This window comes from Vulpes vulpes, chromosome 15 (assembly GCF_048418805.1).
Source record: "Vulpes vulpes isolate BD-2025 chromosome 15, VulVul3, whole genome shotgun sequence".
Lineage (NCBI taxonomy): Eukaryota > Metazoa > Chordata > Mammalia > Carnivora > Canidae > Vulpes > Vulpes vulpes.
In genome coordinates this window covers 60,753,596-60,781,386 of record NC_132794.1, presented here as the reverse complement: position 1 = coordinate 60,781,386, position 27,791 = coordinate 60,753,596, and the positions used below count along the sequence as shown (strand labels likewise).

General features: G+C 37.0%; 1 protein-coding gene across 1 annotated transcript in view; it reads left to right on the top strand.

Annotated features, from left to right (window-relative positions):
* The window catches only part of PRTG (protogenin), a 128,731-nt gene that overhangs the window by 89,415 nt on the left and 11,525 nt on the right, over nt 1-27,791 (top strand). Inside the window, exons 12-18 of the mRNA XM_025996470.2 lie at nt 12,985-13,080; nt 13,723-13,909; nt 14,641-14,768; nt 16,181-16,351; nt 23,231-23,413; nt 25,068-25,188; nt 26,535-26,700. Coding sequence (XP_025852255.2) covers nt 12,985-13,080; nt 13,723-13,909; nt 14,641-14,768; nt 16,181-16,351; nt 23,231-23,413; nt 25,068-25,188; nt 26,535-26,700 — 1,052 coding nt within the window. The remainder of the gene's footprint in view (nt 1-12,984; nt 13,081-13,722; nt 13,910-14,640; nt 14,769-16,180; nt 16,352-23,230; nt 23,414-25,067; nt 25,189-26,534; nt 26,701-27,791) is intronic.

Here is a 27,791-nt window from a genome sequence, read left to right as displayed (position 1 = left end):
TAAAATCTATTTCCAAGTGATACATTCAGCAGAGTTTAAATAAATTGTTGTAACATAGTGCTTCTTGTGAATTCTAAAGGAGGCATAAATAAATAACATGATCGTGTTTTATCACTATGATTGATGAGGCTGATATTTCACTGGCATGCATTTCCCACTTGAGAAGAAATTTAAGATTGGTTTCAAGCTGTCTACCTGCATCCTTCCCATCTTGTAAGCATGCTTTTAACTGCCGAGGGCTGAGATTTGGAGGAATGGTTATCAAACCACAGATGTTTTTGCAATGAAACTGTGCACCTCCGACCAAGTCGCTGCGGTTCAGGAGATGATAGATGGTATTTTCATGTTGCCTCACAAAAGGGTCAAAATGGCATGGCAAGCCCATGACAGTGAAACAGAGAAATGTTAGTCCTGGAAGGAAATTTATTTCATGGCTTCAGGGGAAGTTTGGTTGTCATGAATAGGCTCTCTCTGTCAGTCTATGAAAATATTGTTTGTAAGGCAGTGATGTATGTGAGACAGACAGCATGAGTGTGTTGGCAGACAGAGCAGCTACTTAAACAAATGCTAAGCCAAATACAGTATCATAAGTCAAGTACTTAGATGTTTTTAGGGTAAAGATTGCTCATGATAGAAATATCAACATAATTAAAGTAATTTACTTCATTTTCTTCAGTAAACTTTATTTGTAATCTTTATAGCCTCTTAATTGTCCTAGGAAGCTGCATGTTCCTCCCCATTCTAACACACTTTTTAAAAAGATTTTATTTATTTATTCATGAGAGACACACAGAGAGGGGCAGAGACACAGGCAGAGGGAGAAGCAGGCTCTATACAGGGAACCGGACGCAGTACTCGATTCCGGGACTCCAGGATCACGCCCTGGGCTGACGGCAGGCATTAAACCACTGAGCCACCTGGGCTGCCTTCTAACACATTTTTTAATCTTGTAATTCTGAATTCTTATAATCAGCCATTGTTCCATTATATTCACTTTTAAGTTATTCAGGAACATATATGTAGACCAATCTTATTAGTATCGTTCACATAAAGCTATCCTAAATTTGGGGAAAGTCAAGCCCCACTACTCTTCGGGAGTTTGCCACCTTCTCCTCCCCATCCCTAGACAATATCAACCACTGGCATAATTCCATTAATTGATTATGTGGTGGAGAGACTCCATGGCTCTCTCATCTTACAAAATTGGGCCCGTGAGGTGTCTTTCTTTCACAAGGATTCACAAAAGGAAAGGAGTGTCATAAGAAAATAATATAAAGGATAAAAAAAAAAAAAAACCATGTTTGTGGGAGGTTTTGTTTTTCAGGGTTTGGATGTAAATCAAATTCATTCATGGCAATGTTCAAGTAGAAATCTTCAACACCAAATATTTCTTATCCAGACAACCTCAAGTAATGCATTTGTCAAAAATGAAAAATAGTTTTTACAAGAAGTCTTGAAAGCTTGATAGATGTATAAAACTGAAATCTCGTGTTCAAAAAATAACATGACCAAAATATTAGTGAAGGCAGTATGATTGAAAAAGCCATTTGCTTCTGGATTTTGCAAAAACAATCTCAGTTTTTCAGAGGGGTGGTGTTTAAAAGAGAAATTATGAGTAGGATGTACTTATTTTGATAAGAAACTGATTCTCAAATGTCACATAACAAAGAACTTTCCTCTAAATTATCCTAAACTCAGTAGGAGAGGGGATGTTTTCACTGGGAGTGAGAGGTGTTATTTGTCTTAAGGCCCTTCAGGGGGGCAGAACAAAAGGGACTGAGTCATTTCAGGTTTAGACAAATACTCTACCATCAGCTTCAATAGAGAGTTGTTACACAGAACACGGGAAAATTTGGGCAGTGGGGGATTGCACACTCCATCTGCCAACGTGTCTATATTACATCCAAATATTGTGTATTATCACAGAACAGACATAACATTTTGGCATAGGGATCACTGACAAAAATCCTTTAAATTTAAAATGGATGTGACAAATGTTTATCATTAATTCCTTATAGAAATTCAGTTTATAAACAAAGAATAAAATTTTAAACTAGGCTTTAAGTAAAAGTTACATTATTTTAGCCAAAAAAAACATTTTTAAATTAGCATGCGAGCACATTCATGTCAGGCATTGTTTTAACCATCATGAATTAACTTTTTCTATCCTAATGTAAGTCTGATGATAGAAAACAAAGAATTCCCACTTGAAAGAGGCCTGCTCTCATCTCTCTAAGGTTTCTCTCAGAGAAACATACAATCTAACAACGTTTGGATAACATGAACGCAAATCACATTTTTTACATATGATTTGTGTTTTTGTTACTGTGCTTAAACATAGCATTTTAAAGCAGAGTATTCCACTCTGCTTTTCTTTCCCACCCTTCCCCCTTAGCATTTTTCCTGCTCCTCTGCTGCTGGACCAGACTTGAGCTGGCCCCAGATCTTGTGTCAGAGGCCGTGACCCAGGTGTCACAGCAGTCATACTGTTGGCCTCTTCTCTGAATAATTATATGGGGCGTATTGTGTTTGAGGGACAGGCTTGGGGGCAGTGCAGTCACCCTGGCTAGCCAGACCAAGGGGCTCTCTAGTCCAACCACAGGGGAACAATGGCACTGAAAAGACTCACACAAAACCTTGTAGCACAAAAGATTAAATTAAAAGTGGACATTGGGCCAAATACTAGGTTTCATCCTTCAGAATTTCACCTTTCTTACTTATTTTGAGGGTTTCCTAATTTAACATTTCCGGACTTCACATGTGATAATTTTGTATCAGCAGATTTTCAAATTGCTACTTACCTCTGCAAATATAGTCTAATTTGTTTGATTTCTTTAATGCTTTGTAGCCATCTTAATTGTGACACTTTGTGGCTAACATTAGCAAAGCTTTCTATACTGGTATTTTAAGTAAATAATTTAAAGTAGTAAGTAGTGATTTTTAAAGTAATGCTTTGTATTTTCTTTCTTATTTATTTTTTCATTCATTCATTCGTTCATTCATTCATTCATGAGAGACTCAGAGAGAAGGGGAGAGAGGCAGAGACACAGGCAGAGGGAGAAACAGGCTCTATGCAGGGAGCTCGACGTGGGACTTGATCCCAGGACTCCAGGATCACGCCCTGGGCCAAAGGCAGGCGCTAAACCGCTGAGCCACTCAGGGATCCCCTGCTTTGTATTTTCTTAAGATGTCTTACTAAACATATTCCATGTCTAAATTGAACCAAGTGGCAAGGACTGTCCCAAAGTAGATGCGAGTACTTTATCTTCCTTTGGGTCCTAGGAAGACTTTTGCCCCACCACCTGAGAAGTTTCCGTAGAAGGATGGGGAATAAAACTCATTAAGTCTTAACCTAGATTTGGATTTTAGAAACAATGCCAGAGGTGGCATTATTCATGTCAGATAAAAGTTTTCTCATGGTCCTGACCTCAAATGTTTTCTTAATTTTATCTACCCTGGACCTGTCCACTCCAGCCCGACTCTTTTCAAGGCTTCTGGAATGTCACCAACACAGCAGCTGAAGGAAACAAAGGCCTGGTTTTCATGACCCCAATGCTATCTCTTTTTGTTGGTCCACAGCTATATACTTGATAAATAATAGTTTTCTATTATACATTTTCCAGGAAACCAAATTTCTAGAAGTGTTAGTATTACAACAAAGAATCTGTGGAGTTTGAATGGATGTCTATCTGTTTTGCTGTCTCAGTTTATCTTCTGTCATAGAACACTTGGTCTTCAGTGTTTGGGAGAAAGTGTGGTGTGGGAACCTCCTACCAAGCAAACCTATTAGTTTTTATCTTTTGTATCCTCAAGAAGTTTAAGGGCAGAACGATGAACAAAATCTGATAAGATTGGAATTCTTGAGTGTTTTCTCCTTACTTTTTTCTTTAATGTTACATCTCTGGTTATTCTATTTTTGTTCTACTGTGTATTTATCTACTTTGAATGTACATTCATGTCACTCATTTATTCAGGGCCTACTTCAGAGATAACCTAAAACCCAGAAATGAGCCAAAAAAGGTTTTTTTTTTTCTAATTTTAAAAGATTTTATTTATTCATGAGAGACACAGAGTCAGAGACACAGGCTGAGGGAAAAGCAGGCCTCATGCAGGGAACTTGACGTGGGGCTCGATCCCAGGACTCTAGGATCATGCCCTGAACCAAAGGCAGGGGCTAAACTGCTGAGCCACCTAGACATCCTGAAAAAGGGGTTTAAGTCTTGAAGCCATTCATTAAGAAATGATACCGTTCTTTAGAATGTGTTCTCTTAATTTACACGTTATCACATGTTTTGCTATCCGGCTTCTCTAACATTAGCGATTATAGGGCCCCTGGCTTTGAGAAAATAGGCCTAGAAGCAGAGTTGGAGCTGAAGGTCAACAAAAATAAGTTAAAAGCAAAGAAACCAACTGCTCTGTGCTGTGGAAATAGAGTAATTGATGCTAAGAAAGATGATTTTGAAGCACTAAAACAAGTTTCAGTTATTTCTAACATACTGAAGAATGTGGTAAGTTTGAAATACAGTTTTGGATATTCTGTACAGAAAAATGCTTAATTTTGAGATGAAAGCTATTTTATTTAAGTAGAAGTTATCCTTATCTATATAAAAATTTTTTTTAAAAAGATTTTACTTATTTATTCATGAGAGAGACAGAGACATAGGGCAGAGAGAGAAGCAGGCTCCCCATAGGGAGCCTCATACGGGACTCCATCCCAGGACCCTCGGGATTACTACCTGAACTGAAAGCAGACACTCAACCACTAAGCCACCCAGCCATCCCTATTTAAATATTAGTAATATATAAGGCTGTTGTAGGATTATTTTTTGTTGTTGTTGTTGTAGGATTATTTAAGATAATGCATATAAAGTATATAGTAGCTTGTTGGCATATAAAAGATAATTTCCCCCAATAATTCTTGACTATTTTATTATTACTGAAGCAATTCATATTTATTGTAAACAGAAATATAGGAAGCAAAATAACTAAAAATTTTACCATATACAGCTAGATAGCACTATTAACATTTTGGTACATGTCAGAAAATAATTAATTTTCATTTTCATTCTCCTTTATAGCTCTATCCCTACTTCCCTGCTACTTAAGTCCATGTTTTCTGCTACCCGCCAACCCCACACTTTCCTCATGAATTTACTCTCTTAAAGGACCTAGATACCAGATGTCACTGAGGGTAATCAGTGACTTCTCAGTACCACTGGACAGTGTCAGCTGGTCTTCTCATGGCTTCCATGATATTTTACTTTCCTGGTTCTCCTCATGACTCCTTAACACCCCTTGCCGCCCAGCTTTCTAGTCCCTGCTGTCTTTCCTCCTTGGTACCCTGCCCTCCGTGTACATGACTGTTGACTATAGTTCTCCATCCTCACTGCCAGCTCCAGCCCATGCTTTCTCACCTGCTCAACAGCTTCCGTGCATGTTCCTCTGGCATCTCTGATTCAGCATGTCCTTGACTCTGCGAGTCTTCTTCCATTTCTGTTGGTCTACCCAGGCTGGAAACTTGGGAGCTTTCTGACTCCTCATTAATCCCTTCTCTCAACAATTCCATTTAGTCAAGCCATCTTTTGTATCTATATAACAAAATCCACAATGGCTAACCTGGTTCTCAAAGCTCTCTGAGATCTACCCCCAGCCTAACTTTTCTACATGATCTTCACTCATGTACCCGTGCCAAACTTTTCCCCACTACTCATCCCTGATCCACATATTCTTGTCCTTGAGCCTTTGCTTGTATTCTTTCCTTGGCCTTAATCTCTTCTTCCCTATTCTTACTGTAAGGTCCAGTTCTGCTCGCGTGACTCCTTCAATGAAGCCCTCCTCCCCCGCAATAAAAAACTACTTGTAACCTTTCCTTCTTTTGAATTCGCTTAGTCTTAACAAATCTCTTTGCTGTAGTTATTCCTGTCTTGCATGATACTTGTTTGTACCTCTGTCTTCCCTAATTAGCTTCCCTAATACACTATTACCTAAACAAATTTGAAAACAACTGATATATTTCAATTTGCTAATCTTAAAGATGAGGAAACCAACTTCCAGCGGACTGCCTTTTGCAGCCACACAGCTACTAAATCCAAGATTAAAATTCAAATCCTCTAATTCAACAACCAGCCCTCTCCTCTATAGTCATTTATTTAGTACTGTGCCAGGCATTTTAAAAAGCATTTTATAGGGCAGCCCCGGTGCCCTCTCTCTCTGTCTCTCATGAATAAATAAATAAAATCTTTTTTAGAAAAGCATTTTATAAATATAAATCCACCTAATCCCCATTTTATAGATGAGGAAACTCAGTTCAAACCCAAGTAGTCTGGTTCCAGAGTCTATCCTTTAAACACTATGCCAGCCTGCCCTTCTACCTGGGAGGGAGCAGGGATTAGGAGTAATGTGATGCTGCTAGTAATTATTTTATTACGTTTGACATTTTTATTAGTATATTATTGTTATACACTGGTGCTCAGGTAGACACTTTCTGTGAATTGATTTCCTCTTCCCAACAGCCTTGAGAGGTAGATTCTGTTATCATCATTACCCATCTTATAATTGATTTTAACCAAGATGCAGAGAGTGAAAATAACTTCCCCAGGTTGCACAGTAATGGCCTAGCTAGTATTGGAATCCAGGCAGCCTGGGCCTGACATCTGAGACCTTCACTGTTGGGCTAGACTATCTCTTAGCTTCAGAGTAGTGTTGAGTCATTAGGAAAGTTGTCTTGTTTGTCTCAGCATCCTTCTCTGTAGAGCTCAGGTGACAAAAGCAAAATCTAGCACACAGAGTTTTTAAAACTCCATGTGAAATATTTACATATATGACAAGTACTGATCTAAGGCGCCCTTCTTCCTTTTCACTGTTTGCATTTCATACAGACCTTCTTTTGCTGAAACTTAAGCAATAGCCCTATTCCGTGCACACTTGTTTGAATTGCTCTATAGTTTCAGCTGGTACCTGAATAGCTCCCACCTTCAGTAGTGGGATGAGGGGGGCCAATACGCTCTGTACATGCACACAGGTGCTATCTAGTGGTCTATAAGAGAAGTGCAAGTTATTCAAGTAAAATCCTGGAAGAGACCTGGGTTTTTTTGTTGTTTTGTGGTCTTTGGGAACACGTTGCAATGAAAATTGTGTATATTATAGCAAAGTTTTTTGCAAGTTACTTAAAATGTGTAAAGATACAGCTAATGCACTATTATCGTTAAATCGGGGGCTTTTTATTTTTTATTTTTTAAAAGGTTTTATTTATTCATGAGACACACACACACACACACACACACACATACACAGAGAGAGAGAGGCAGAGGCACAGGCAGAAGGGGAAGCAGGCTCCATGCAGGGAGCCCGATGTGGGACTTGATCCCCGGTCTCCAGGATCAGGCCCTGGGCTGAAGGTGGCGCTAAACCGCTGAGCCCCCCTGTGCTGTCCAAATCAGGGGCTTTTAGAATGAAATTTAGGTCCTTGATCAGTACATCTTTAAAAGACTTGGCATTACAGAGAATCTCTTTTTTTTTTTTTTAACTTTTTTCTTCTTCATTGAGGGTAATAAATACCTAATTGTTAAAACTGGATATAATTAACAGAATGAATGCATTTGTTGTCTCCATCTGCTTGCTGTTGCTGATGCTAGCCCTCCAACTTCCATATTTCCAGTTCATGAAACAATCTGCTATTCTTCCACTGGGGAAGAAGTCTATTATGTTGTTTTCTAAAGCTTTTATATCATCAGGTAGTTTCTTTGCTAGCAGATGAGAGATTATTAAATTAACATGGGTGAAGGTGAATTTGAAACTGAAAGGATTATGCACCATGTGACATGGTTGCCAAAATAGCAAGCATTCTTGTGGCCATAAACACAGAACACAGCTCCTTCAATCATATATACAAGTCAGACACACACTTGAGAGCCTTTGCCTGATTCACAAACCAGGGAATATTGAGGACAGAGAATAGTTCAAGCTCAGCTTTAGTATTTGCCAACAGCTCACTTACTGACATTCTGGATTCCAGACCTTGTTGTATGAATGAACATTCTTGATATTTATTTGCCTTTACAAAGATGATTCCCATATTTAAGTGTACTATATTTTTGGTAGTAGCTTTTTTGTTCTCCTGGGCAACTTTCCTCATTATAAAAACAACAATAATAATACTGTGTGATTACTAATTGTAGGAACAGTATGAAGTCCTTAATAGCCATGATTTCATTTAATACTCTTAAAATTCCTGTAAGGGATTTTTTGTCTTTTTCCAAATGATAATAAACAAAGCTTAGAAAACTATAAAATGTGCTCAAGTCTATACAGTTAGTAAATAATATTTACAGAATATTAATTTGTCCATCTATACTCTGGTAGATTGAAATTAAAAGCACGAATTATGGCTTTCTTTTTTTCTTTTTACTTTATTTTTTTAAAAATGTATTTAAGTAATATCTACACTCAGAATGGAGCTCACAAGCCTGAGATCAAGAGTCACATGCTCTTCCGACTGAGCCAGACAGGCACCCCAAGAATTACAGCTTTCTAATTGTTAAGTCTTCATATAGTGTCTTTTAGTAGGCATTTGATAATTATTTGATAACCTGTGAATCTTTCTTGGCTAACCAGACCTCTGGTTCTGATTTCTTCTCAAGTGAGACAAATTCAAGTGGAAGAGTTAGTGGTGAGAATGAATCAGGAAGGAAATAAGATGAGGCAAGTCCTAGAGCCAGAGAAGAGAGGAGTGTAGTCATAGCAATGTCAGGAAGGAGATATTCATTTTTTGGCCAAAGGTTGACTCCATAATAAAAGTTTAAGTTAATTTGGCTGGGACCATGATTATGTTAACTTAAGCAGACACTCACTGGAGGTTTGTGTTAAATTTTTCAGTTTTCATTCCTGAACCTCCATCTTTATATTTTGCTAAATCTTTAAGTTTAACCATAAACGCAAATACTACCTGTCTGAGCCATCATCCCTGAGACCATTAAGAATTAACCCCAATGAGTGATTTTTATGCCTCTTGTGTTGAGTTTTGAAGAAAATGGGACCAACTCTCTCCCCTCTTTCCCTTTCTTCTTTTTCCCCTTACTGGGTTTTGAGAAGGCCTGTACTATTCTTTGTGGCTGCTCTTCCTGACTCTGCTATTTTCCCCCTAAACCACAGAGCCTACATCTGCTGAGTCTTGTGGAACCAAGCACCACATACGTGGCAATGCTTGATTCAAGAGGGACTGTTAGCAGTTCTTGGAAATGGTTCCCTGTGGCATTTTGCAGTGTTGATCCTGGGTCTCTGCTTTGTCCTTTATGTGTTGGAGGGTCTTTTCAGAACTGTAGAGTTTTAGGACTTGTGCTACAACATGTTGTTTCAGGGTCTCTGGATTAACAAACCAAAATAATAAGGTGACTAGATTTTGAGGTTGGAGTCATATTTCTCATAGCCTAAGAGAAGCACATGGCAAATGCACATGGCCTGCTGCTCAGCTTGACCCCCAACCCGACACTTTAGTTTTGTTAAATGAGATTCTTTGGAGAACATAAAGAATTGATCATATGTGGACATATATTTTTTTAAGATTTTATTTATTTATTTGAGAGAGAGAGGGAGAGATTGAGAGCACAAACAGGGGGAGGGGCAAAGGGAGAGAGAGAAACAGGCTCTCTGCTGAGCAAGGAGCCAATGCAGGACTTGATCTCAGGACCCTGGGATCATGACTTGAGCTGATGCAGATGCTTAACTGACCCAAGAGCTCCTGAACAGACTTTAAATGGGCTTTCCTTCTCCTTATTTTTTTCCAGTAAAACAGTTTCCAAAATTATCCTGGCTCTTGTTATACTTTTTCCGTGCAAGATAGATAGGAATGGATAGAAAGGAATAGATAGAAATGGAATGGAATGGAAAGAAATGGATGGAAAGGAATCTCATGCACCTGATGTACTTGATCTGTCAGCCTAATGGTTTGCCTTTTCCTGACCTCATGGAAACAGAGTAGGGGAAGGAGCCCAGCATTGGAGATGGTTGCTCTGGCAACTTGGATGATTTCCAGATGGGTGCCAGAAGAGCATCTCTTCGAACTGGGTTGTTGCAGTGCTGAGTGGGTTGTACAGGTGCTAGGTGTGCTGTTCTCTCATTTTCTCAGGACACATGACTGATTCTGATCAACAAGAAAAGGTTAATTTGGGGTTTAAAATTTAATGTAAGCAACTCATTTTTTTTAAAGACAAAAAAGGGAAAATGTAGAATTGATTTTAGGACTAAAAATAAATAGCCATTCCAGAAGAATATTCATGAAGTGTTGATTGATTGTTTGCACAGTGAAAAAAAGATTAATCTTTCCACCCATACTCACAACCCTCATCAAAATCAGCTTTCTGTAAGAGCTGACCTTATCTGTGTCTGGTTCCCTGAGAATGTGAGCTACTTTGGGCAAACTCTGTTTCATCCATCCTTTTTCTGTATCTCCTAATTCCTGGCATGATGCTCTACATTCACAAGGTTTTCCTAAAGATACTCTTCTGATTGAGTAGAAACAGAATAAAGAAATATGTGTGAAGAACTAGACTGCAGAGGGCCAAATGAATTCCATTTGTAACCATTCAGAGGGAGTATTTGTAAGATGGCACTCAGGATTCAGTTAACTAATGAGTTCAACAGTATGTTAGGAGGAAAGAAAGAAGAACACAGATTCAAATTAAGTTGCCATTAACCTGAACAAAAATCTTTGAATCTTAGAATGTCAGGGCTTAATGTTGGAAATCATTTGAGTAATGAAATCCAAATGTATTTCTGTGTTTTCTCTATTTTATAAAGTGTTTGAAAATATTTTTATTTTAAAATTGATTATGACAAACTTACCTGCTGTGACAAAAGCACATGTATTTGTGTAAATTTAAAGGATACTGTGTGTTCTTTGTGATAGAAATATCCACAAGTACTTAGTTTAGCTTTGTGTAACACTGGACCTGGTACTTAACACCTTGGTACCACAGTCTATAGAATGGGAAGAACACTTACGGAAGTTTTGTGTTACTCAAATAAAACAAAGTATCAAAAACCAGTTTCTGTGATAAAATAAAATATTAGCCTTCCTACTTCCTATCTAAAAAGTATAGAAATGTTCTAAATTATATAAATTTTTCTTCTTGTGGTTTTAATTTTGTCAAATGAATAGAAACAGAAATAAAAATTTGATATTTTAGGACATACTTTTAATGCATTTGAATATTAATAGAATATATCAGTTTTTAAAATGTACAGATTTAAATTATTTTGGAAAGTTTAATAAACCTCACATTTTATTTTTGAATTTTTATTTATTTTTATTTTTAAAGTTTATTTATTTAAGTAATCTCTATATCCAATGTGGGTCTGCTGGTAGGTGAATGGATAAAGAAAATATGGCTTATATACACTGTGGAATATTATTCAGCCTTAAAAGGAAGGAAATCCTGCCATTTCACAAGATGAATGAGCCTAGAAGATATTATGCTAAGTGAAATAAGCCAGAGAGAAAAAGACAGTTATTGCATGATTTCTCTAATGTATGGAATCCAAAATAATTGAAACCATAGAAGCAGAGAGTAGAATGGTGGTTGGCAGGGGCTCAGGTCAGGGGTGGGGGATATGTGCGATGTTGCTCAAGGATGCAAAGTTGCACTTATGCAAGATGAGTAAGTGCTGGATATCTGATGTACACAGCATGGTGACAATAGTTATCAATACTATATTATATGCTTGAGATTTACTATGAGTATAGATCTTGTTTCAACACACATACCCACACAAAAATGGTAACTATGTGAGATGATGGAATATGTTTATTTCTAGATTGTAGAAATCACGTCATAACGTATAGATAGGTCAAACATCAACTCATATACCTTAAATATATACAATTCTATTCACCAACTACACCTCAGCAAAACTGGGGAGAAAAAAAGAAATACATTATTTCTCAATAGGTATTTACTTTTGTCCTAAGCAAGTACTCTCTAGGTAACTGTTTTCATAAACAGTTATATTTAAATGTATCTCTATCATTAAAACTTCTTGAATATGCTCCAAAATATGTGATTTAAAATGTATAATCACAAATACTAAAAAAAATTTTTAAATGTATAACCACTTATTTCCTCAAAAACCTGAAAAATTTTAGTTTCTGTATGTATGGGATGGACTTTGATTTTCATATTGCGACAGCACCAGTAGAGGGAGCTCCAACTCCTCTTTCTTGGTGAATTTAGCTGTCAACTTGAAAATAGGTTTATGGAAAGGGCACATGTAGAAATAAATCTGAATAACACGTGGTTATAACACTTTTTAAAGGTACTAAAGGATGACAGTTACAATTATCCTTACCTTTGAGGGGGAAAATATTCTCACTTTGAGTTCCATGCTTTTTAAGGTAGCCAACCTTCAAATAACTAAACAAAAAACGTCTCTGTAATGTCATCTCTTACATGTGATCCATCAGGTGACTCCCAGGGCTTTTAGAATCAAGAATCTATCTCTAGCCAGTTGAAGAGGAAGAGGAAGAGTTACAGTGGTAACGTAATTGTTTGAAGCGAGGTTAAGTACAATTATAAATCACTGGGAAACAGTCACAGTAGCAATGTCATACTAAGGTGAATTGCTGAGTCATTATGTAAGATAGAGCAAGGAAAAAAATCTCATTTTACTTAGAACTGTTATGCACCCAAAAGATTTTTATTTTTATGTATATATTTTTTAAGATTTTATTTATTTGTTCATGAGAGACACAGAGATAGAGGCAGAGATATAGGTAGAGGGAGAAGCAGGCTCTCTCTGAGGACCCTGTTGCAGGACTCCATCCCAGGACCCTGGGATTATGACCTGAGCCAAAGGCAGATGCTCGCTCATCTGCTGAGCCACCCAGGCACCCCAGCATCCAAAAGATTTTTAAACCAAAATCTACAAAGGCTCTAAAGGACTGATATCTAGAGGGCTGGACCAAATTATTCCCTGTTAATTTCTTTATAGACCCCAGAAGAAAGTATCATGTGAGGCTGCTGGCTTATAACAACATAGAAGATGGCTATCAGGCTGATCAGACCGTCAGCACTCCGGGATGCGTGTGTAAGTAAGAGTTATGGTAGCATACGTCACTCTATGGTTCACAGGCCTTGTTCTCCTCTTCCTTCTGTAAATTTAAGTTTCATTACTACATGGAATCATTGGTGGTTTTATATCTTCCATGGCACCTAACATATTGTCTTGAACAGGTACATGCTCAAAATGAGTATTTAAGTGAGATGTATTTAATTATAAGAACCTATTTTACTTTTGCAAGCAGAAAACCATTAGAAATGTAACGGAAAAATAGCCCTGAATACCTACGTGCTCTAATCTTGAGGCTATTTGCTTCCAGTCACCTTCAGTTTTACTGCTGCTAAGACCTGTTTTGTTTTATTGCTATTGAAGAGGTCTCAGTGTAGTTGTAAGTCCATCGTTGGCCTTCTGAATGTCTTTGGCTAGTAGTTTGACTTCTTGGTGCTTCTGTTCTACCATCTAAGTATTGATAATATGTGATTCCTCATCTAACTCTTGGAAGAGTTGCTCAGAATTGAATAATACATCCGAGATGTATCTATGAACCTCTTTAATGGAAGGAGAACCTAAAGTCAACTAATAGGGTGGAGAATTGTGATTTTTATCATTTTGCCACTTTCTATAATAATATTATGCCATGCAGTAAATTAACGTTGTCTTTTTCAATAGCTGTTCGTGATCGCATGGTTCCTCCTCCACCACCACCTCACCATCTCTATGCGAAGGCTAACACCTCATCTTCCATCTTCCTGCACTGGAGGAGGCCTGCGTTCACCACTGCACAAATAATTAACTACACCATCCGCTGTAACCCTGTGGGCCTACAGAATGCTTCTTTGGTTCTATACCTTCAAACGTATGTAGCTTTTATTAATGTTGGTTTTCTTTGCTCTTCACTTCATTCACATTTATTTTATCTTGGGCCAACTTGACCTTTAGCTGTAAGCATCTGTCTCAGGACTTACCTTACTTATAAAATGGCTGGGAATTTTGCATCTTTACCATATTCAGTTCTGAAAACTGCATTTTTTTGACATTTAGTTTCTGTAAGTGATTTTTATTTTATTTTATTTTATTTTATTTTATTTTATTTTATTTTTATTTTTTTTGTTTCCTCAGCCTCATGCAGCAAGATTAGGCAAGAAGCTATTATTACTTTCAAGTGGCTAAACGTAGCATGTTTTAAGGAAAAAACAAAAGACCACTTTCACCCTGGCATCAAAAAATAAATCTTATTCTGTTTTCTTGGTTGCAGTTAGAAAAATGCCCATCATTACGATTTAAAAGAATTATTTGACTTCCAGTATTTCAGAGGAAATCCCTTATCCCTTTGTGTTGGGATATTTTTATACTGCTAATATCATAGTTTCCTATCAGAGAGGCAATTTGTAGGCTACTTTGTATAGGATAATACTAAATAGTATTCAGGTGGTCAAATATGATTGCTTTTTTAGTCTAAAAAAATTGTTTTAAAGAAAGTGAGGTAATAAATTATAACAGTATGCTTACCTGTATTGACTGAAATACTGATAATCTTTTAGAAACAATGTATGACCAACATTAACAACTTCATTACATATTTTATAGATCAGAAACTCATATGTTGGTTCAAGGTCTAGAACCAAACACCAAATATGAATTTGCTGTACGACTGCATGTGGATCAGCTTTCCAGTCCCTGGAGTCCCGTAGTCTACCATTCTACGCTTCCAGAAGGTAAAGACATTTATCTAAATGTTTAAAAAAGAGAGATGTCGCTTTAAAAAAGATACTACTGTGGTTGCCACCCTGGTTGACCTGTATGCATTTGTTTCGTTTCTTGTGAAATTTATTTTCTTTTATTATAGTAAATTTTTTTCCTCTCACTGTATATATCACACAAGCCAGTGGACTTAAATTTAGTGTCTCTTTAGGAAACGCTAAATTTTCCAAAATCAGGTGTGCTATTCAAGAATGTACCCAAATAATTGAAAATGGAAGTGAGTGAATAGTGTATTTAATGATGCTAGGAACCCACATTAGGAGTAATGTGTGTGGCGGCTTGGCTGTGCACTTTGCAGTGGCTATGATGATACCCTATCAAGCACCATTTCTGTAGCTTACCCATGCCTCTCACTAAGGTATTTTATGTCTATAGACCTGCATTTCCTTTTCTCTAGAATGAGGGTGAACAAATAGGTGATCTATATAAGGACTGTCACAGCTCTATTCTAATTATGCTGAGAGAAAGCAAAGGAAGGAAATTTATTTCAGTGAGCCTAGGGCCTCTTGGCTGTGTTTCTGGCTATATTCCATATGTGATGTGGTGCCAAAAGCCAACTCTTCACACTTTTAGTTTATATTATGTTAAACATGGGTCAACTAAAATCCCAGGACGTGCCTGCTTTCACAGATATAAATTATTAGTCTAATAATAAGCCTTGTAAAATCACCGATTCACAATTTTTTAGAGAATAACTAAATGTTTTAGTCTCAGAATTATTTTCTTCAGTGGCTTCCTAGATCAAGTGAAATATATATTCTGTACATTTTAGTAAGAAACATAATTTGGGCAGCCCGTGTGGCTCAGCGGTTTAGCGCCTGCCTTCGGCGCAGGTCGTGATCCTGGAGACCCAGGATTGAGTCCCACCTCAGGCTCCCTGCATGGAGCCTGCTTCTCCCTCTGCCTGTGTCTCTGCCTCTCTCTCTCTCTCTGTCTCTCATGAATAAATAAATAAAATGTTGTGTTTAAAAAAGAAAGAAACATAATTTAGATTCAGTACCTATTGGGTGCTACTGGTGGAATTGTAAACCTTTCTAGTCATCAATTTGGCAAAACAATATCAAAGCCCTAAAATTCTAGATTCTAGAAATTCTAGATTCTAGAAATCTACCATCTCCTCCTTTATTTTTGGGGGGGGGGATGTTTTAAGCATTATAAAAATGAAATTAACTCTCAAAAAAAGAAGAAAAAAATAGAAGTTTACTCTTATTACTAATGACTTGTAAAAGCTGTGATTCTGAGATGTTTTTATAGCGGTTTCTAGATTTTCACACTCTTTTTCCTGAGTATCGGTCTATTAGCAGGTATTTGAGTATTTATCACCATTTAATCCTGGTAATAAAATATTTTCTACATGTGTGCACAGCACCAGCAGGCCCACCAGTTGGAGTAAAAGTGACATTGATAGAGGATGACACTGCTCTGGTTTCTTGGAAACCCCCTGATGGCCCAGAGACTGTAGTGACGCGCTATACCATCTTGTATGCATCCAGGAAGGCCTGGATTGCAGGAGAGTGGCAGGTCCTACACCGAGAAGGTAAATATAATCGTAAATTATCAAAGAGGATGAAAAGTAAGATTATTGATGATAAGCAAACAGAAGGACCTAGAGTTTGTTTTGAATTTATATTTATGAAGTAATTATTGAAAGAGCATTGGGAAACCATTAGCATACTTTAAGCATGAATATCTTATTCATATTCTAGAAAGATCACTCATGACTATTGTGAATAGAACAGGTTTGGTGTAGGAGGGATGGTAAAAGTAATGTAGAGACTAGGAGGTGATGAGAGTGGTCCAGGAAAGAAACTATAAGCCTGGATTAGGTTACTGAGATGGAAAGGAGTGGATGGTCAAAAGATACTAGAGAGGTAAAATTGACAGTACTTGGTAGCTTAAGTAGAGAAAGAATGGGGTAAGGGAGGAAGAATTATTATAGTTGATTACTAGATTTCTGGTGGTGATATGTCTTGCACTGGAGTACCAAACACTGAAAGAAGATCTGGCTTAAGGGAGCAGACCTTTATACTAAAATGGTCCATATACAAATAAATCGACCCATATGAATATCAGGATACACTTAAGTACAGGGAATTTAAGTTTTAACACTATTTTTTTTTAGCTAGGAAAAACTGAATTCTAAAACATTCAACATTCTTACTACATACTTTTAACATTATATCCTTTTTATATTTTTGAATCTTCCATTTGGGCAAGGCCGACATGCCAATTTTTAGATGGGCCATCACATAAATAGTAAAGCTTCATTATTTTGGCATGTTCTTCATTCAGACATGCATACTGGGAAAAGAACGGTTTGCCAGGCAATTAAAAGCTTCAGAAGGATTTCAAGAAGGAAATTTGTTGGCCATCTCCAAAGTCTAAACATTTTTACAGTATTAGGCATTTATACATACATTTTACCTTTTAAAGGGAATATTTACCTAATGGAGAGGATAAACTTTAAAGACACTTATGTGGATGTAATATAAAACTCTGTGCAATTGTAAAACAAATGGTATACTTTAGTTGGAATTTTAATAGTCATACATTCATATTTTTCATTATGCAGAAGACCCACTAAGTAGTGCTTTCCTAGTCACTGAAAAGACTTGAAAATAATGACTACCTGCCAGCAATACAATTTTATATTTGTGTGAATTATCTATTGCTACCTAACAAACCACTTTAAAAATTAGCCAGCCTATTCTCTCACAGTTCTGTGAGTCAGCAGTTTGAACTGGGATCAGCTGGACACTTCTTTTGGTTTCTCCTGAGGTCACTCATGAGACTGAAATCATCTCATGATTTCAACAGAGTGTGAGTAGCTTAAAAACAGCAAGAGAGAGTTCTAACAAGAAAAGAGGGAAGAAGCTGCACGTACAAAGCTTTGCAAGCCTCTGCTTGTATCACATTTGCTAATGTCCCACTGGGCAAAGCAAATTAGGCGAGCCCAGCGTTAGTCTGGGAGAGGACTGCCCATGGGTGTGGATAGATGAGAGTACAATTTATTTGGGGCGATTATTCTTACCAAACTACCACAATATTTTTAAAATGTATAATTCAGGTTTAGTTAATTCTAAAAGGATTTATTGACACATTTGACCACTGGCTAACCTGATTTATCACATGAGCACTTCTTCCCTTTAGCTCTTCATTTGTACTTGCTTAAAAAAGAAACTGTATTTTGTTTTGTTTCCTTTTAATGTACTCACTCATTAGTCAGTTTCAGACAAGTCTCAGAAAACAACATTTTGCCTAATTGATGACCCAGTAGTAAAATGGATTGTAATTGCAGGTTTTTACATCTATATAAGTCTTTCTAACTATATAATCATCCACGGGAGAAAAAAAAATCTATTTTTGCCATTATCCTACTCTTGTGATTTTAGGAAAAATTCTCAACAAAAAGCTTTTGCATTTTAAGTGTAGAGAACCCTTTTTATAACTAATGCTGGTATTTCATGAAGGATGGAATAAACAATATAGGTAAAAAACAGTTGAGTTTATTTTTTTGAGAGCAAATAACATAAAGGGTTTGAGCCACCCAGTTTTAGTTTTATTTTTATTTATCTATTTTAAAAAGATTTTATGTTTAAGTAATCTCTACCCAGTGTGGGGCTTGAACTCACAACCCTGAGATCAAGTTGCATGCTATACCAACTGAACCAGCCAGGTGGCCCCTGAGTCACTTACTTTTAAACTGAAAGAAAAAAATACATTATAGCATTCAAAGAAAAAAATAAAATGTTAAATGACCTTTAATGTTTAATTGTGGCAACTTTTAGAAAGGTGAAAGTGTAGAAAAAGATGAGGAAGAAGAGGGAAAATATAACTATTTCTTCTATATCTACTAATCTTACATATTACTTATACATATTTATGTGTATAATTAATTCACATATTTATTGCCAAGTGGAATAAGATTTTTTTCACTAGTGAAAACATTTTAAAAATATTCCTTCTGACCAGATGATATTTGTAGCTAAAATAGGTAAAGTGGTTGAGCAGAAACGTGATATGAAATTATACTTGTGTGTAATTTAAAGTGAGTCAGAAATTAAAACCCTTTACCTTCCTGATATGCAACAAATTAGCACAAAGTAATCAATTATTGTAACATCTAGAAGGCACTATAGGAAGTCATGCCATATACTATAGCAGTTCCTGAATTCTGTTCCTTGTAGCATGAGGTTCCCACAATTGTAAAGATGCTCTTTCTTAAAACAAAACAACAAAAAAAGTTATATGACTAAAATAAGTTTAGCCTAAATAATATATCATTTCCTCCTATTAGAGATTCACATTGGAAATTAAAGTCCTCCAATAAAGGAATTTAACTCAACATTCATCAAATAAATCAGAGTATCAATAATAGGAACAAATTGATTTATTAAATGAATTCTTACTGAGTGATTACTGTGTGATAGGCTCTTTCCTAGATATCGGCAGTACCACAGTGAACAAAACAATGTTCATTCCCCACTGAAGCTTATATCTCAGGTGACACACAAACAAATATGCAGATATCCAGGTAATATATATTATAAATGCAATAGAAAAATCTACAGTGGGGTGGAGTGGGGAAGAGACAGAGTGATGGAGGTAGTAAGGCTAAGTCCTTTTGGAAAAAATGACATCTAAGCAGAGTTATGTGCCCGGGTGGCTCAGCGGTTTAGCGCCACCTTCAGTCCAGGGCGTGATCCTGGAGACCCGGGATCGAGTCTCATGTCTGGCTCCCTGCATGGAGCCTGCTTCTCCCTCTGCCTGTGTCTGTGTCTCTGCCTCTCTCTCTGTGTCTCTCATGAGTAAATAAATTAAAAAATAACATATTAGAGGAAGCACAAAGGCCATGAGACAGAAGTGTGCTTGGCGTGTGAGAAGAACAGCAAGAAAGCCAGGGAGGCTAGGGGAAGAGCCCATAGTAGGCAATCAGGGGAGAGGAAACCAAGGGCAGATTTTATAGGCCAGACTTTGTAGACCACAAAATGTATTCTAAGAGAGATGAAAGACGTTTCATCAGATTTACATTTTAAAAGGATTGCTTTATCAACCATCTGAAAAACTGATTATAAGTTGGTAAGTGTAGAAGTTGAGAGACCACTGGATATACAAGTGTCCACGTGAGAGTTAGTGGGCATTTGGACTGGGATGACAATGAGAAAGGTAATAAGAAGCTATTAAGACACAATTTGAAAGAACAGCCTATGAGGTTTGCTGCAGATTGATGAGGAGTGGAAGGAAAAAAAGAGAGGAAATCAAATATTTGGTTTTTAACATGTTAAATTTGAGTTGCGTCCCAGATGTCCAAGTAGAGAAGTTGATTAAGCAGTAAGAGGGGTAAGTTCATGGGACAGGTATAGAAAGAAGGTATAAATAAGTAGATGATCTTTAAGAATGTGGAACTAGAAAACAATCACTTAAGAGAGTGTAGACAGAAGTGAGTTCTGAGACTGCATTCTGGAGCACTTCTCCAACCTCAAAATCTTACCCTATGCTTTTTTATCCTAAATGAACACTCTTTTGGTGATAAATAGCTCATATTTTAATATAAGTTCAATTGGCACTTAGAATTATCTTGTACAAGCATTATGCCAGCCACCTTAAGCTGTTCAAATATGAAAAAAAATTCTGTCCTCAAAGGGAAAAAGAGAGGGTCAGAGGTGAGGAAGAAGACTCACTTTCATTGAGTATATACACTTATATATGTCGGGACACTTGCCAGTGGTAGTTTATTTAATCCTTTCTAATAATTATATGAGGTGGGGATTATTGCCCCCATGAGGAAGTTAAAGTTCAGTAATGTGCCCCAAGTCACAAATTACTTAGTTGGTAGCATGCCAGCATTTGATCAACATTGATCCAACACTGGGGCTATTATACTGTCTGGTTTCTGAAACTCCTAGGATAGCTAAGATTCAGACACATAAGAAAGGCAGTGATTGGCATAATCACAATAATTGAGATTGAGATAATGCGCTGAGAGAATATAAGGACAGGCACATCACTTAAATAGTTGGGAACTGCTTTGAATGAACTGCTTTTTTCCTCATAGAGGAGCCAGAATGTTAGTTTTCTTTTTTGTGTGAAGGAAGACTCTTTTTGTGGCAGGAAGAGGAGCGCTTGCAGCACATGTCCACACAGCTCATCTGTTTGTAAAATCTGAATTAAATGAAAAGACCTTTAATTTCAGGTGGGGACTGGTTTTTGCCAAGCATTTAAAAAAATTAAATGTAAAGTATTCTGTGCTAAAATGGAAACTCTATTTATATGCCTCTTGTGAAGAAATTGAAATGTTCTTCCTTTTAGTTAACTGTAACACGTCACAATGCACCTTTAGTTTTTATTCACCTGCCTAAGAACATGGTAACAGTAGAAAGACTCTTCCTGATCTAAATAAGGATCAGTTTGTTTATTTAACAGTTGTGTACTCAAGTAGCTCACACTCTCTTCAAGCCAAGCTGAAACCAGAGAACATGGAAATAAGCCATGTTCAGCCCTCGCATAGCTGCTTGGTTCAGCTGCCTCACACCATGTGACCTCAGAGGTGGCCTCTGAATCATGACCTGAGTTCTGAAATCACCCCACATTTCACTTGCATCATGAAATATATCTAGCAAGTGTAAGAGAATAATAGTCAGGTCTTGCCCACAAGTGACTGCTACAAGCTATAGTAAGTTCTTCGAAGCTGTTTTAGTGGTGTTCTGTGTGGAGGGGAAAATGAGATGAAGTCACCTTAGGGAAGCTAGATTCCCTGTGAATATCGACTCACAAATGCCGTGCTGGAACAATTTTCTGGTTGAATTCTGTTACACCTACATTCTTAACATTAGAGTTAATTCCTAGGGTGGGAGTCCCTTTTGTAAGAAAAATACTTCGGTGCAGTGACAGAACAAGAGTAGAAAGACCCATCAAGTAATAGCAGTAGACAAATAAGTATCCTTCTTAGCCATCCTGCCAACCAAGAAAACACCTTTTGATACCAAATATCATTTAAATTCAAGTGATGGTTACTTTGGAGATAAGTAGATGCTAGATGGATTACTGGTGGTAGTTTTGATAGTTAATCTGAGGTCTAGGTCTTCAGCATTCTGTTCCTGTATAACTTTGGCATTTTCCTTCCTGTTCATTTTCAAGAAATTTTAGATAATGATTGGGAGAGTGGGGAAATATATTCACACTTGCAAAAATTATTGTGTTGCTTCTAATTTAAGAAGAACAAGACCAGTGATTACCATAAGTAGTTTAAACATTTCTCTTTTTTTCCCTCAGTTTCACTTTTTTAGTAATCTTTACACTCAGTGTAGGGCTCACACTCACAACCCCAAGATTCAGAGTCACATGCTCTACCAACTTAGCCAGCTAGGTACCCCTAAACATTTCCAAAAGAAAAAAGCCTTTCACATTGAATTTAGAAAATCTAATTAAAACTGTTGAATATGGGTTCATTATACCATTCTTTCTTTACCCGTGTTTGAAATACTCCATTGCAAAATGTTTTTAATGCTTTTTGTATCCATATCTATGTAGAGTATAGATAGATAGATAGATAGATAGATAGATAGATAGATAGATATCCTATAAGATTTTTACATACATATGTATGTAAGATTTGGGGGGCAAAAAACATTATATAAAAACCTAAACAGGGATACCTGCGTGGCTCAGTAATTAAGCATCTGCCTCTGCCTCAGGTCGTGGTTCTGGGATCCTGGGATCAAGTCCCACATTAGACTCCTCACAGGGAACCTGCTTCTTCCTCTGCCTGTGTCTCTGCCTCTCTCTCTGTGTCTCTCATGAATAAATAAATAAAATCTTAACAAAAAAAAAAACTAAACAAAAATACCTATTACTTTAAAAAACTACTGCTAAAACAAAATTACAGAGAAGGATTAATAAAGGCAGTGTGCATGGTACAATGTTAAGTGAAACCTCTAAAATATAAAAAATGCATAAATATGTACTCATACATGTACAGTGCCCGCATACATACATGCACGCACACAGAAACACACCAAAATGGGGATCCCTGGGTGGTGCAGCGGTTTGGCGCCTGCCTTTGACCCAGGGCACGATCCTGGAGACCCAGGATCGAATCCCACGTCAGGCTCCCGGTGCATGGAGCCTGCTTCTTCCTCTGCCTGTGTCTCTGCCTCTCTCTCTCTCTCTCTCTGTGACTATCATAAATAAATAAAAATTAAAAAAAAAAAAAGAAAGAAACACACCAAAATGTTAACAGAGAGAGATTGTCATCTTATTTGTATCTGTCTGTATTTTCCAAATGTTCTATCATGAACATGATGTTACTTTTAAAATTGGAAAAATATTTACGTAAAGGGCCATGATTGTGTGTTTGAAAGAATGAATAAAAGATAAAAAATAAGGTTTACTTAATTTCTAATTGATATATTTATAGGGGCAATAACCATGGCTTTGTTAGAAAACCTGGTGGCAGGAAATGTGTACATTGTCAAGATATCTGCATCCAATGAGGTGGGGGAAGGACCATTTTCAAATTCTGTGGAGCTAGCAGTACTTCCAAAGGAAACCTCTGAATCAAATCAGAAGCCCAGACGTTTGGATTCTGCTGATGCCAAAGGTCTGTATACTGCCACAGTCACTGATGTTTCTTAAGAACGTAGAGTGTTTTTTTAGCTTTCCTGCACTTTATTTTCTCTCCTACCATGGCCATATCCCTAAACATGCACTTGGTTTCTTGAATTGCTAGTGCAGTCCTGATGCCATGCTGCTACAGGCTGTTGTTTCCTGCACTCTATAAGAAACAAACTTACTTCACAATGAGCTGTGGTTTTCAGACCACTGTGTCCCAGTTACTTCTCTTCCCAGCTGTGCAGCCACCAAGACAAAGGAGTCACACGGTCCCAAAACTGATGGGAGGAGGCTTCCAGGGAGGTTTGTTTCATGGAAATAAACAGTGCTGGGTGTGTGGTGTTGAAGCTGAGAGCATGGTTTTCATTAAGAGTTTTTACCACAGAAAAACAGTCTTTCCAGAGAGAAAGTTGTTTCTCTCCAGAAAAGCAATGGGAAGAAATATCTTTAAAGAGCCACCCTCACTGCATTCAGAGCAACTGTTCTGTCCCAAAGGAAACCTGGGATCCCTGTAGTACAGCACAAGATACATTCTTTTCCTCCTCTTTGGGAGACTGGGTCTGTGGAGGGTGATGGGGGCTTTAAATGGAGGAAATACCAGCTGAACTCAGCAGGATTAAGGACTCATAGCTCCTCAGAAGGTAGTCATTGAGTGCTTCAGTGCTTGGGGGGTTGGAGGGGGGGGAGAGAGAGAGAGAGAAACAGGGAAGGAGAAAGAAAAAAGGGAAAGGCAGGGCAGATAGATTTAAGCATTGGAGGAAGGTACCTGTACCCATAGTAGCCACCTTATCATGGGAGAAGGAGAGGAAGATTATTCACATCTCAGATACCTGCTACTCAGAGGGTCTAGGGAGTAGTAGCATGAGTATGGCCCAAGACCTTGTGAGATGTGCAGAATCACGCCTCCCCCTCAACAAAGTGAATCAGAATCTGTATTTTAGTATATCCCTTAGTGATCATGTGCAAATTGAAGTTTGAGGAGCACTGCTATGTAAATGCAAATATGTATATAGAAAACTAATCTTTTGTTTTGTTTTGTTTTTTGTTTTGTTTTTTTTTTGTTGTTGTTGTTTTTTTGTTTTTTTTTTACCAATCTTTAATAATACACATATCTGCTTTTAAAGTAACATGACATGAAAGGTACCCTTTGGTTTAAGAAACATCTGTGCCTTGTGCCTTTTAGCCTTAGAAGTTATTAACTGATGTTTGATGTAATAATACGGTATTTAGAACTCGTATTTAGAATCTTCAGTATGGGAGACGCCTGGGTGGCTCAGTGGTTTAGCATCTGCCTTCAGCTCAGGGTGTGATCCTGGAGTGCCGGGATCAAGTCCTGCATTGGGCTCCTTGCATGGAGTCTGCTTCTCCCTCTGCCTTTGTCTCTGCCTCTCTCTCTCTCTGTCTCAAATGAATAAATAAATAAAATCTTAAAAAACAAAGAATCTTCAGTATGGGAATATAAACTGATCTTTGAGATCACTGATAAAAAGTAATGAGTCTTTTCTGCTTAGACACAGATACTGTCAAAATTTTTCCTGAGAGGAAGAAAAATTATAGAAAAGTAAATAGCAATCTTAAAATTATGATAAATGGGATAATTTTTTTTTCTGATCGATTCTGAGTAAATGTGTTTCTGCTTCTAGTTTATTCAGGCTATTACCATCTGGACCAAAAATCAATGACTGGCATTGCTGTAGGCGTTGGCATAGCCTTGACCTGCATCCTCATCTGTGTTCTCATCTTGATATACCGAAGTAAAGCCAGGTGTGTTTCCATTGCTAGACATGTCAAAGTGGTTAAAAAAACATTTAAATTACAGTAACTGCAAGAAGCAAATTGAAATCAAGTGCCTTCTAGAGTAACTGGGATTTTCCACTTCAAAATAATGTTACTTAAGTTCTTAATTTACCATAGAGATGCGCTCACTTTGGAAGTAGATTTTTTTTTTTTTTTTTTTGCCATTTGAAAACATTACTGTCAAAAAAATGTTCTTAAATAAGGCCCTAGTTTCTTCGTTTCCTTTTTATTTTGAGAAGTACAAAGTATATGCTTTGGTTTCTTTTTAAAAAATGGCACATTGAATCTGATGTATATGCTGATTGAGGAAATTCCTTATAGTCTGGAATATTTTCCTATCTAAGTAGCCTGCCATTGAGGGCTCCTCTCTTATTTCCATAGGACATATGTTTGGGATTCTCCAGACATGGAGTTAAAATAAATGCAATAACTAGGGATTCGTTCTTCGTAAACTCTGTTAGGCAATCTCATTTGTAATTTGACTTTGGCTAAATTCTCAGCATTCAGTAAATTTGTCTATTCTAACCTTTTATATTTTGGCTTTTGCTTTCATTTATTTTAAGGTTTTTGTTGTATTTTAAAAAAGCAAAGTCAGATACACATTATTTTTGAATAATCTTATTGCTAGACTCCCTCCATTAGCATTGACTCTTCAGAATTTATTCTATATGTATGGTACTTGTGCATAAAAATATAGAAAACATATTATGTTACAGAAAGAATTCTTTATTTATTTATTTTTTTTTTTTTACAGAAAAAATTCTAACATCTTTTGTATATTTAGCTGTACAAGTTTCTCACTAAGAATTTTTTTATCACTTTAGGAATTTTTTGATAAAATCTTTCTATACAAAAAATTTTTTATGTACATTGTTTTATTGATACCTAAATCTTGCAGAAGAAGTGCTGCTATAAATTTGCCATCATTATCTGGCAAGTGAATTGTTATGTTAGTGTGATAATCTGCAGGCCTGAAAAAGAACATTTAAATTTTAAAATTATAATTTCTGCATACGTTTGAAATAATCAACAATATAAATAATAGTACTTTGTAAATTTTTAAGTTTTTAGTAAGTGTAAAAAATAATTTTATATAAGCAGATATTGGGGCAAAAAGAAAGAAGTTTCCTAAAAGCATAGAAGTTTGCAGCAGTGAGTTCGAGGTAAAAATCTAACACTCGGTTTTTGAAAATATTTGAGAAACAAGCATTGAAGAACTCCACTGTTTGCAGTTGTTATTATAGGCCAAACTTGGTACATTCATCTAGAACTCCTTTGAAATTGGAAGATTTCCTTTTCTTGCAATATTTCAGGAAATCATCTGCTTCCAAGATGGCACAGAATGGAACTCAGCAGTTATCTCGTACTAGTGTCTCCCTAGCCAGTGGAAATGAAGTAGGAAAGAACCTGGGAGGCACTGTAGAAAATGAAGAATCGTTAATGCCAATGATAATGCCAAACAGCTTCATTGATGCAAAGGTACTCTGAACTTAGATACTGATTTGCTGTGTAATCCTTCCCTCCATTCATCTTTCCTTTATGTGTGAAATTGGCTTGCTAAAAAATCATATGTTCAATGTTTTATATCCATATTTTACTTAATGAAATATGAACCAGTTTCACCCCAGATCCTTCCCTACATAAAATACATGGAGAGATGGGATCCCTGGGTGGCGCAGCGTTTAGTGCCTGCCTTTGGCCCAGGGCGCGATCCTGGAGACCCGGGATCGAGTCCCACATCGGGCTCCCAGTGAATGGAGCCTGCTTCTCCCTCTGCCTGTGTCTCTGCCTCTCTCTCTCTCTCTTTCTGTGTGTGTGTGTGTGTGTGTGTGTGTGTGTGTGTGTGACTATCATAAATAAATAAAAATTTTAAAAAATACATGGAGAGAAGAAGAAAGGGATGGATAAAAGACAAAGGAATAAAAGATTAAAGAGATGTAGGAAAAAATGAGACAATAGCATAAATTCAATCAGATGGGATTATATGTAGCTACCATGTTTTAAGCAAGGACACCAGGGTCGTTAGTCTATATTTACAATAATTTGGATTGTCCTATACTTACTCCATGGGCAGTTTTTTTTATAAATCCACTTTTATACTTAGTTTGATTTTTTAACAGCCTTGGACGTTAGAACATGCCAGGTATAAACTATTTTTAAAAATAGGAGTATTTAAATAGATGTCTCAAGATCCTTCCCTTTATGGCCTGAGGAAGTTGGATATGGTAAAGAAATGTAATTGGGGGATGTTACTTCATGTCCTTTCCACTATATGTAATAATAGTACAGTGATAAGCATTAGGAACACCAACTGAAAATTATTTTTAGTCATACTGCAACATTAGATAGTGTGCGTTAGTATAATAGCTCTCCTAACCAATGCAGTATAATCAGGTATCCACAAACTATAGCCCACCCCAGGCCAACCCACAGCCTGTTTTTGTATAAGCTGAGACTGTTTTTTTCACATTTTTAAAGAGTAATTTGGGGGAGGGGGAGAATAAAGGAAGAAGAGAAAATGAGAAAGAGGCCATATGAGTCCTGCAAAATCTAAAATATTTACTGTCTGG